Raw genomic sequence first — 13025 nt, 5'->3', positions numbered from 1 at the left:
AATTTTACATTATTTTTACATTTTCTCAGATTTATCACTCTTTCATTTTTTCACAGGCACATTGATTAACAACCAATTTAACCGACATTGAAAATGCGATTTTTTTAATTTTTCCCTTTTGTTCTTAAATGTAGTATTGCAGAATTATTGCACCTACATAACACAATATTACATAAGAGTTTTATTTATATTAACTGGCTTTTTATTTTACATTACCTGGCTACATCTCTACAAATAAGCTGGTAGACAGGTATCTGATGCATAGAAGGGAATATACAAGCTAACACAATGACATCTCCCTGGGTTATTTTACCTGTAGTGTAACACTAACCTTATCTGCGGCCAGAATTTTGAAAGACTTCATCACTTGCTCTGCTGTGTCTGTGTCTGCAGTCTCACGTGTCATGAAGTCGAGGAAAGCGTCAAATGTGATGTACTGGCAATGGTTGGGGTCAACTATTGACATAATCCTATTGAAGTCAGTTTCTCCCTGTTAATAAACAATATTGTATATTATTTCAAAGTGTATGGTTTTGAAAAGAAACTATAAAATGTCTACAAGACATTTACTCAAGCTTCTATACAAAGAAGTGCTAATTATTGACAAAATTCCATGAATAATAACAGTGATCTTGACTTTGACCTTGGACCATCAAAGATTAAATCAATATGGAAGTTGTCTCATACTTGACCTTTGTATAAAGTTTGTTGGCGTTTGGGTGGCACAGCAGAAAGTGCACTCGCCTTTCATCAAAATGACTTGGGTTTGATGCCCCAATCACACCTAAAAAGCTATTTGGTTACCTGTCCATTCATGTGGGATTCGTCAATATACTCCGGTTTCTCCCATACATTCCTACTCATGGTGAACACTATAATTTTGGTTAAAAACCTTGTGGTATTAAACAATTCCCTATACAAAAGTGGTACACTTCAAAATCTGTGCAATCTTGAAATCTGATCAATATTATCATTAAATTATTAAGTGTCTGAAGGATTTTGCTGGCTAAAGTATACCATGAACTTGACTTTGCCCAGGTATTCTAGCATATACATTTTCACTGTTATTACATTGCAAAAGGTCCTAGTTTTGGTTCCTTAAAACTGGGCTCCCAAATATGACCCCTCACTTCAATCTGACCCCTACCATCCTGACCCCTACCACCCAATGACCCCTGACCCCTAACAGATTCATATCACCCAATGACCATGGATAATAATTTGTGACGTTTGAGATGACCTGCAAACTAGGTTGTGATAAAGCGGTATATAAAAACCTCAAATTATTGAAATTATTATTATTATTATGACCCCTAGCAGATTTATACCACCCACTGACCCCTTATCTCTACCATCCAATAAACCCTACCACTCACAGACATCTCACAAACTGAAACTTATGAACCCTGACCCCTACCACACACCAACCTGTTTGTCTTCACGGATGTTGTAGCCAAGACTGACAAGGCACGCCTTGAACTCCTTGGGTGTGAGCCTCCTGCTCCTCTCCTTGTCGAAGTGGTTAAACGACATACGGAACTCATTCATCTGGTCTTCACTAATTCCCTTCGAGTCTCTCGTCAAAATCTGCATAAAACAACCAGTATATTGTGCATATTTATTCATCTCATTTTAAAATAAAAAGAGGTATATATTTTATGCTGAAAATCATGATATATGTTGCTTGAATACAGGTTTTAGTTTTCAAAAGGATGATACAATGGCAAATATTGGTATGAGTAGAAAAATTACCATTAATGAACAATGTGAAAATATCATATCAATGGTAAACATAAATCCAAATCAATTTGGGCTATTGACTGCCCCATCGCTTTTGATGAGGTCCTCATTGCCATGGAAAAATTGATACCATTGGATCACCAAATGATGATAAAATTTTAAAGATGATAAGCTGAACAATTCTGTACCTGGTTCTCTACTTCGTTAATATTTCTTGCGACAGCAGTCAACAATTGCTCCCATCCAACACGGAGAGTCTGAAAAAGACAGCATACAGATTCACACATCAAAACTTGTCTGGCATACATGGTAAGAAATTACAATCAGTACAGGTCAAAAACTCTATAAAACTGTCGGATTTAATTATACATTGATACAAAGAAACACTTCCTTTAATCATTAACAATATGGATACTTTTCTCTATTTCATGTGTTAATGGTTTGATATTTTGAAACTCTTACCTCCATAGTGTACTGGGTGTATTTGTTCTCGAAGATCATAGCTTCCTGGACAGACTGTAACACACAAACATCAACATTACTGTACAACATTTCAGGGAACAAATACTGTACAATCACTGGATAATTTGTTCAAATAGCATCTGAACGAAATTTATCACTTGACTGTGTCGTTGCATTGAACAGACATCCACTAAACCAGATACCAGAGTTGTGTGGAGTAAACTTGGGCAACTTCATTTATCACTTTAGGTATACTGCATTCCAAATGGTTCACGAAAAATTGTTTCTTTAACTTTAAGAAATCCCAGATGCATTTGACCTCTGCGACCTTAATTATTGACTTCGTCCCTACAATATTGCTTCAAATTTCTGTGACAAAATTTTGATAAAAAAGAATAATTTCACTCTCTGACCATAGCTTTACAACAATAAGCAAATAACATCAATCCCAACACTATTGCTTCATAATGTAAATTTGACATTCATGACCTTGAACTTTCACTACATGACCTTGACCTAACTCCTATATAGCACTTAACATCGGTCTCAATAATGTTATTCGTGATAAAATGCAATGTTTATCATTAGGACTTTAACCTTTAACTATGTGAATCTGACCCTGGAACACTTGCCATAAATCCCAACAATATGGCTTCATTATGTTATGCAACCATCACTGTTGAGAGGATATGGAAGTCGACATCTGTGACATTAACCATGCCTCAAAGCGTTATTGCACAACTAAAACTCAAAGGGAACTAGTGATCCAAATTTGAGAAAGATCTATCCAGTGTTTTCTGTGAACAGTCAAAACAAATTTTGACCTTGAAATCCAAGATGGCTGCCTGTTGACCATATTGTTTTCCAAATCCATATAAAAAGGATAAATTTCAAAACTAGACCCCAAGAGAAACTATGTAAGCTGAAAGAAGCCCTGGTGGACTTATATGGGATGGACCTAGTGAGACTGGATGGATCTTGTAATTTTATATTGTTTTCTTGTCAAAGCCTATGATTAGCTTTACATGTGTAACAGGAGAGAGAATAGTGTGCTTCCACCTGGGATTATACACTCGATCTTAAGGTTCCTAGTCAGACACTCTACCACTGAGCTAAAGGGAAATTCCCTCTAGCTTTGTAGCCCAAAGATAGAAGGCGACCATAACCTTATGTACAATTTAAACCTGCCGCACATGTTTGCAAGGTTTTACATCTTAAACTTATACTGCATTTTAAATGCAGATGCAAAAAAGTTATTCTGGATAAACGAAAATGCCCCCAAATTCCTCATTTGATGGGCTGCTGGTAACAGATGTACAGCTACAGATCAGCTTACCTCATTGATCTTTTCAAGCTCATCAATGTTAGGTTTGTACGAGTTGGTTGTCTTCTCGTAGGTCCTCAGTTTGTTGAGCTGATCCTCCAGAGACGACTTCATATTCACACCGATAGATGCAACAGCATCAAGGTGGTTCTCGATCCAGGGCCCAATGGTGTTGGCCTTGGAGGCGAACTGGCGCCTCAGGTGCTCGTTGTGCTGCTGTTTCACCATCTCATCCTGGAGGGTTCTGTCACGCTGGGGTACCAGGCGCTTCACCTCATTCCACTTGTTGGCAATATCCTGATATACAAATACAAGTTGTCATACTTTAATACACACTAAACTAATAAAATTGTAAATATAACATCGTCTTTTGGTACAATCTGACACACAATCAAATCTGTTATTTCTATCTGAATAAACAATTAGTCATTTATCATCCAACAACAGGTACTTATTTGAGCCAGCTGTCTTTTTTTATTGAAGAAAAATAAGTTTATTTCAAAATATTTTCTTGCAATGTCTTTACATCTCATATCATTACTGACAACCAAATTTGTCTCCATTCACTTACCTTCAAAATTCATTAGAAATATGTTTATGTTTATAATCGCCAATTACACAAGAACCTCATAACATTTATCTTATAGTGATCTAAAGTCATGTATGGCATTTATCTTATAGTGATCTTAATCATGTATGACATTAATATCATAGCGATCTCAAGTCATGTATAGCATTTATTTTAAAGTGATCTTAAGCCATGTATGACATATTTTAAAGTGATTTCTTGTCATGTATGTTCATTTACTTATAGCCATATCTAGACAATACATGACAATAATCAGACATGCTACAGATTTCCGCTTCTGATCCCTCTGTAACAAAAGGACCTGTAAATGATGAGTATACATGTATCTACATCTACCGACGCACACAAGACCTGTTAATCATGAGTATAGCTACAACAAAACCCTTCCTAACAGGAAAGAATTATAATTATGATTTCACCGTATTTCACTATGGTTATAATGCATCCTTGTAAAACACAGAGTATCATTATGTTAACAGCAATCCAGGGACTGTTTAAGTGTGTTACACATTGATCATGTGACAGGTCAAAACTTAAAATTATGATATCCCAGAGAAAGTAATAGTCTTCACTTAATATGAATGTAGTTTATAAAAGAGTATTGACACACTTTAGTATCGGTTACTGACTACCTAGTGGTCTTGTTAAGATAGTTCCTAGACTGATGTAGACAGAATATAAATCACCCAATCACCACAACTAATACAACAAGACACTAATAGTCATAACAGTTAATTTTTCATATACTCTGTATGTATCTGATTCAAAGAGAAAAAATATTTTTAATTTGTGAAATAGAAAAAAGAAAGAAATAAGATGAGTTTTAACTCCAGGAGCCTCTGTTGAGTACAGTTAACTACCGGTATACCTAGCAGGTCTATAGTCGGAATGAAACGCTCAACATTGAACTTATACTATTACAAAGTTTGATTTTAAATATTTCGAAACATTGAAATTAATAATAAACTGCTCAACATTGAACTTATACTATTACAAAGTTTGATTTTAAATATTTCGAAACATTGAAATTAATCATAAACTATGTTTTGACAAAGTTAGATTTTAACATTTCCATCAATGAGTTTTCTCTTTCATGAAATAAACTTTTAACTTTTCCTATAATTGAAAAAGTTTCATTTAAAGCACTTTCAAACATTAAAATTAAACTGTTAAGGTAAAAGTAGATACAGAAGTGCCAATGACAAAATCGAACATGAAGCTTCTGAATATCATCAATGGGGAATTATACATAGAGGGAAAATGTACACATTGATCTTAATGATTGATCTCTGAAATTTGGTTAAAGCAAAAATGCAACCAGATGAATAATATGATTAAATCAAGCTATTTGTTTATCTTTTGGATGTACCTCCTGTAATCAATGTACCAAAAACAAAACAATTCTTCTTCTAAATAATTACAATATATTCCCCAACAAGTAAGCATCCGTAACGTAAAACAACAATGATATATGATTCCTTTCAAGTCAAAGCTTAAAAGGTTCGTCAAAAATTTGAATGAAAACAAAATATCCGTGCTACTGAAAATTTCAATTTACTACTTGGTTGACTTCTAAAACTTTACTTTTTACCACTTCTTGGTTAATTCTAAAATAATTCTTCATTTCCTTGACGTTCAATAAATCATGTTCCAAAGTTACCGATGCCACTTGTTTTCCATGACATGAGTACGAGAAGACAAAGATTAGTGTCTGGGTACAATGTTCTGGGTATATACAGGCCAAGCTGAACATGCCATCACCACGATAGAGAGGGAATTGTTTTAGTGTATACAGTACTAACCTCCTATACAGTCCAAACAGCCCCGCAGCAAAGAGCGTGTCATAAAATAACAGAGCACAAACTTTAACAATCTGGTCGGTCCCAAACACAAGCCAGGAACGTGTTGTGTCCACGGGTTAATGTTTAAAGTGATCAACGTATCATATACAGACCAGAAGCAGGACACAACAGAATTTGTTTTCGTCTTAATAACCAGCAACACTCTTAAATGAAATCTCATGAACATGGGCAATTTCCAATGCTCCCTCTGACACAAATTTGTCTTAAACCTCTTATCTAGTAAAACATTTACATATTGAAATCACGTTTTCCATGATGTCCATATTTACTGATAATTGCATCCTGCTTCCATTGGAGAATATTGTGATATCATGCATATATGAGGTTTCAAATGATTTAGCTCATTAACAAGGACTCAGTCAGGTATATATATATAATCAAAGAAGCTTAACAATTCTTCTCATTTATCAATAATACTAAAATTGATATTCTCTCAAACAAAATATACTTCAGAAATCTTCAAAACGAAATTAATGGTCCTTAACAAGCTTTAGAAGAGCAGCTATGTTTCTATACAAAACAAGTGCAGTTGTGTGGCAGAAAGCATCCACCTAGCTGCGACCTAACCACGTAAAGCATGCACTAGTCCAGGTAGGAGACAACATGCCGTTGCCAACTCTTATTGTCACGGTTTCCATAAACTGTAGGATTTGTATTGGTAAGGGCTAACATTCTCAGAACAGCTAAGGTAATACGAAAACAGGTGTTTCTCTATCAAATTCAATAAGGAACTACACTTTATTTTCAAAGTGTTATTTCAAACAACGGGGTGAGAACTCGACCTACATGGTCAGGCATGTGAAATCTACACAGCCTCTACAACCACACCAAGCCATGCCGGGGGTAAACGAATGATGCATACCTGTGCGGCTACAGTGGTGTAGGGGTTTTCCGTGACCTGAATGCCATGATCACGGGCAAGCTTGTGAACCTCTGTGGCGAGGGTCATAATCGAGTTGAACTCTTTATCAGCTTCACCAAGAGTCTGCTTGAACTGTTCATGAGCTCCCATTAATTCCTGAAAACAGTTTATATTTCAAATATCAAAAATATATTCACTTTGTTAACAGAACATTTATCTATGTACACTAGTTTATGTTAAAATCTGGATATTTAGAGGAAAATAAACATGTTAAAATACTGCAAACATAACTTTTTCAACCCACTCAAATTCTTTACGCATTGTCGAATATTAACAGATTAGCACATTGATAAATTGGTGCCCCCAAAAATACGCAATAATAAAGAACAATATATAGTTAATTCATAATTTAGTGCAAAATTTAAAGCACGAAATAAGACAACTGCTAAAAAATGTATGCTTACAATACATGACAAATGAAAGTTTATATCATACCCTAAGGAAACATAGCATGCTACGTTTTTATATATTTGGCCATAAATATCATTTAACAGATGTATGAATTTGCTGCAGAATGTCAATCTTAACATGTGACTGTAGGTGGAGACAATGAAGGTACCTGGATTTCCTCTGTGGTATGGACAATAAACATGTCGAGGAGGTCCTCCTTAGCACCATCCAGCCAGTTGTTGAAAGGCTGTAAATACAAATACATAAACTTGGAATGCACAGGAATGTCAATGGAAAATCTAACCTAACATTGTGATAAATGGTAACAGATCACTTAAAACTCAAATATACATACTCGCCTATATCATCTATAATACTAATTATCAATTCCATACTCGCCTATATCATCTATAATACTAATTATCAATTCCATACTCGCCTATATCATCTATAATACTAATTATCAATTCCATACTCGCCTATATCATCTATAATACTAATTATCAATTCCATACTCGCCTATATCATCTATAATACTAATTATCAATTCCATACTCGCCTATATCATCTATAATACTAATTATCAATTCCATACTCGCCTATATCATCTATAATACTAATTATCAATTCCATACTCGCCTATATCATCTATAATACTAATTATCAATTCCATACTCGCCTATATCATCTATAATACTAATTATCAATTCCATACTCGCCTATATCATCTATAATACTAATTATTAATTCCATACTTGCCCATATCATCTATAATACTAACTATTAATTCCATACTTGCCCATATCATCTATAATACTAACTATCAATTCCATACTTGCCCATATCATCTATAATACTAATTATCAGTTCCATTCTCGCCCATATTATCTATAATACTAACTATTAATTCCATACTCGCCTATATCATTTACAGTAACAATCAATTTCATACTCGCTTTTATCATCTACAGTAACTATTAATTCCATACTCGCCTATATCATCTATAATACCAACTATCAATTCCATACTCGCCCATATTATCTATAATACTAACTATTAATTCCATCCTCGCCCATATCATCTACAATAACCACCAGTTAATTCTCTATCAGGTGTACTTACTGCAGCCCTCTTGGCAAAATCTAGATGATATCTATCAATCATCTCCAAAATCTTTTCAGCTTCCTATAAAATAGAAATAAATCCATACAATAAACAAGTGGATACTATCAAAACATGACCTATCATTCTCTGTTAACTGTTACTCATTTTGGCATCAATAAAACTTACTGTTACAAACTTTTATTACTTTTTATGACTTGATGTTTAAGCTTTAATATATAAATATGAATAAAATATTAAACTTTAAAGTTCCTGTTTAGAGGATTTCTAATTTTCAAGAGAATAACAAACATACAGTTAGATATCTGTATAGAGTTATGTACCTTGCGTACATAAACCCCTTATGTTACCTGAACTGGTTCATCAAGTCTATGGCATATGAGATCAGTACATGCCTATAACATTTCCCAGTACAAGCGAGATGACATTAACGTATTGACTTACATCCAATCCCTGCCTTCTCTGCTGCGTCAAAGTTCCGAGTCTGTCCCACTGGTCACAGATCGTCTGTAAAGGAAAACACATAAGTAACATAGGAAAACATAGGCACAGAACTCAGATATATATCTACTGATCAAAAGGCATTCTGTCAAACTTAAATCTGACATCACTCTATTGTACAGAGTATATTGTCTTGGAAATTCAAATTTTATCTACCTGAACTTATAATTCAAACTTTATCATTTATATTAAAGAAATGTTACATCATTAATTCCCTTACATGAGCTATTTGGGGACACTGATTACCTTAACACTTTAATGAAGTTTTATGGACATGAATTTGGTAAATATGGTTTGTGACCTTTACCTTAATTGCATCACCCTGAAACACATACTTGTTCAAGGTACTGTTAAACTTTAAATACTATCACTACCATTGACCTTGGCTCTAACACCCTGAATAACCTTGACCTAGGTTGCAACACCCGTAATGTCAAACTCTATAGAGGAATTCTCATTCTTGACTATTGTATGAAGTTTTATCCAAATCTGGTCGGAAATAAAGTTGCTAGAGGGATGACGACAGTTTTCTTCAAATAGAAATGGTAACCTTGACCTTAACCCCCGAAACAACAAAACTGTTTGACTTGACATGAAGGGATGATGAAATAGATCTCTGTATTTTATATGCTTTTGTATATGGACTTACCTGACATCTTGAATTGACAGTGACACAGTCATGATAACCTAAGGCACTGTAATGTAAAAACATAAACCATCAGATATCCACATAATAAGACGGGCTGGTAAGAGCAGTCAATAAAACGAAACTTTCTGGTGGATTCTGCATTAATATTTCAAATCAACTACATCAATGCTTATCGTTTGTTCATTTATAACCACTAAAATGTCAGTACATTTCAAATAGTTTTTTAGTCTCTTGCACAAAACCTGACTCTACGTAATGAACATTTATAAATCATATAACATCAATTATACTCAACATCTCACAATTGAATTTTGTAATTACGATCCATAATTCCCTAATAAGCCCATAGGAATGCTACCTACTTGAGTTCTTGGGCAATTGCTGCAATTTGTTCTACTCTGTCTTGATGGGCAGCCAAATCGCTCTCAAAGGCTTCATGTTTCTTCTTCATGGCCTGTAGAATAAACAAATTAATAAATAAATTCACAACATTTGATATAGCACCCTATCCAGCTAGAATAAGCCACTCAAAGTACTTTACAGTACATAGATACACAATATATACAATCAATACAATTAACATAACTATTAAATAAAACATTAATCAATACAATTATGAGGAATTTGTAGGAGCTGCCTTATCAGGCACTAACTACTAGTCATATGCCCCTAGCTTATATCTCCCTATGTGTTTATGCAAGTACAACCTCACAATATGTCATCTCATGTTAGAATTTTTTTTGGCCAAACCACACATTCCTACATTACTAGAACGATTCAAGAATTTATGAAATATTGCTTTATGTTTTGAGATTCAATCATTATCTTCACCTTTACCTGTAAGTCACCTGACCTTCTACTGAACTAATCAAGGTTTGACTTCATTCACAGGTTCAATGAGGCTTTACTTTACTTTAAGTTCACTGAGACTTGTTCTTAGAGATTTACCATACTTTGAGTTCAATGAGACTTGACCTTTACTTAAAAGATTTTACCGTACCTTGAGTTCATTGAGACTTGACCTAAGGTAATCTTGACTCTGCAGCATGTCCTCCTTGCCGACCGCCCATTCCTCATGGATCTCACATCTGTGGCGGAACTTCTGGGCAAGGTGGTCTAACCGTTCAAGCCTGAAGTCAATATGACCAACACATCAGCATAAACGAAACAATTCAGGCAGAACTTTTCAACATTAAAGTCCTTATTTTAACAAATTTGAAACGATGATTCCTGTCAACTGATTTCTGAGGCTGACAAAACCAATCAATTAACTGATGCCAATGACACTCAATAAATATTCATTAGATATCGTCTTAGTGGTGACAACAATCCATTTGTAAATAATAATCCTTATAATGCCAGGTACACATTATAGGTTGTTTGTGAGTTGCCATTCAATCTTTGATTTTACATTTGTTCCCCTGAAGTTTACATTGCCAATATTAACTTATTAAAATCTCACCTTTGCAATTCAGAGAGGAGCCATTCTTCAAAACCTTTCTCTGCCCGTTCCAGACCTTTCCATGCATTAGCAATATCCTGAAAAGGTATGATGTAGAAATGAAGGCAACGTCTAATGTAAAACAATTTACCATTAAACAAGGGGGCTAATTCAAAAAAGGACAAAAACAGCACATTCCTAGTTGTTCCTACTAAATATATGTAGGTGAATTCACACTTTGTGAAATCATCTTAAAAAAGGCCAGAGGGTAAAAAAGCTTACAGAATACAGTATAAATAAGAATAGAACAAAAAACCTGGCACATAGTAACATCTGTATATCCTATCATTAACAGCTACACATATTTACCCTGAACAGTAATCAAAAGAGTAACTCTAGAACGTGTCCCAGACATGTCTAGTACTCCAGCAGTACCTCTAAGTCTGTGTCCTAAACAAGTCTGGTACTCCAGCAGCACCTCTTAGTCTGTGTCCTTAACTCATTCACCCCTGAAGACACATTTGAACTCTTCCAATTCAAAGGTTGGAATAGTTCATTGTGAAATTTCAGGGGTGAATGAGTTAACAAGTCTGGTACTCTAGACATTAGCTCTACACCTATTCAGTGTCCAAAACAGGTCTAGTATACAGAAAACAGTGTTAAGTAAATATCCAAGACAGGTCCATTATCAACCATTTGTCTGACTACTCACTGAAACAAGCTTTCCATTGGTGGGCATGTACGCGGGCCTGTTGCTGAGCCTAAGTCTAGTCTGTAATGTGTTGAAACTGTTTTCTAGACGAGCCTTGTCCTGCAGCTTTGGTGGTTTGTGTTTCCTTCTGTAGTCACGGAATTCCTCTAACTTTCTCTGTGTTCCAGGTAACGTGTTGTCAGTTGTTCTGTTTTCCAGCCAGGGGGTTGTTCTAGCAATCCATTCCAAAAGCTAAAACATGAAAAAAAATGTTTAGCATGAAGAAAAGTATTTTTTGAAATTTGTATTTTTCACACAATTTTGTGTCTAGAAAAATTTCAATAACAGTAAACTTTTTAATTCCGCTTTAAAAGCTATAATGACTTTCATTTAAACTGTTAAGAGTGAATGCTAACTTAAAGCAAAACCAAATATCCTTACTTCACTTGCTAATCTTTCATATTCTTCCATTAAACGTTCATTCTCCTGGTTGACTTTCAGTACTTTACAGATTCTGTTTGCTGCAGTCTCGGCCTGGGAAAATAAAAGAGAAAAAAGATTGAGATGTCATTAAAATTAAAAGCAACATGCATGATTCATTCTTTTCTTAACAATAATTTGGAAATTTTTACCACAAATTAATGCTGACAGACATGAATTCAGATCAGATTTGATTATGAATGACCAACATATTAACTAATGCCTGGTAATGAGGCCACTGGTGTTTAGATACCGACCTGCTGAGCTCCTGAGAAGGCGTGATAGTAGGAGGACACATAGGCCATGACGGACCTCTCATCAGGTTTGGCGGAGTTTACCATATCTGTCGACATAAAACGATTTTAATTAGGTAAATAAACGGGCAGCTATCAGCCTGGTAGTAGTACTGCCAGTATATCAAGGTTACAAAATTTTATTTTGTAATTAAGTATATGCATAAGTAACATCTTTAAACAATGATTTTTGTATCTTCAAAAGTGGAATATTTCATGAAAATATGAAACATGAGAGAATTCCCCAAATATTTGGTTTTCTTTGTTATTTTTTGTTGAAAACATTCATTATATCATATTAAGTTTAATTTCTGTACTTCTAAATGTAAAAATAAATATTCCATTTTGGACAGAGGCTAATCTATCAGTTTTTGGACTGGCAAAAGTCTGTCACCCCAATGAAGGTAGATGTACCAAATCTGAGGTCTATATACATTTATATGAGTGACTGACCAGTTCATAAACTGTCATATGGACCTCATCCATACACAATATTTGTAATACTATATGAAACCTTGATGGAACAAATAAACAAAAGTTGCAAATAAATGTGTTTGG

The 13025-nt window shown here is 34.6% G+C and overlaps 1 protein-coding gene across 2 annotated transcripts in view; it reads right to left on the bottom strand.

The window, feature by feature from the left end:
* LOC110459175 (alpha-actinin, sarcomeric-like) overlaps window positions 1-13025 on the bottom strand; it is a 28409-nt gene that overhangs the window by 1915 nt on the left and 13469 nt on the right. For both annotated transcript variants that reach the window (XM_021511308.1, XM_021511309.1), the window contains exons 7-22: window positions 12432-12517; window positions 12136-12228; window positions 11716-11946; window positions 11025-11101; window positions 10563-10692; window positions 9925-10016; window positions 9563-9608; window positions 8857-8919; window positions 8413-8475; window positions 7459-7536; window positions 6840-6995; window positions 3539-3823; window positions 2203-2256; window positions 1929-1997; window positions 1429-1587; window positions 332-490 (exon numbers count right to left, since the gene is read on the bottom strand). In XM_021511308.1, the coding sequence (XP_021366983.1) occupies window positions 332-490; window positions 1429-1587; window positions 1929-1997; window positions 2203-2256; window positions 3539-3823; window positions 6840-6995; window positions 7459-7536; window positions 8413-8475; window positions 8857-8919; window positions 9563-9608; window positions 9925-10016; window positions 10563-10692; window positions 11025-11101; window positions 11716-11946; window positions 12136-12228; window positions 12432-12517 (1841 nt within the window). The remainder of the gene's footprint in view (window positions 1-331; window positions 491-1428; window positions 1588-1928; window positions 1998-2202; window positions 2257-3538; window positions 3824-6839; window positions 6996-7458; window positions 7537-8412; window positions 8476-8856; window positions 8920-9562; window positions 9609-9924; window positions 10017-10562; window positions 10693-11024; window positions 11102-11715; window positions 11947-12135; window positions 12229-12431; window positions 12518-13025) is intronic.

Source organism: Mizuhopecten yessoensis, unplaced genomic scaffold (genome assembly GCF_002113885.1).
Source record: "Mizuhopecten yessoensis strain PY_sf001 unplaced genomic scaffold, ASM211388v2 scaffold9985, whole genome shotgun sequence".
Classification (NCBI taxonomy): Eukaryota; Metazoa; Mollusca; class Bivalvia; order Pectinida; family Pectinidae; genus Mizuhopecten; species Mizuhopecten yessoensis.
Note: the sequence above shows the minus strand (reverse complement) of the source record. Positions and strands in the feature narration are given on the sequence as shown.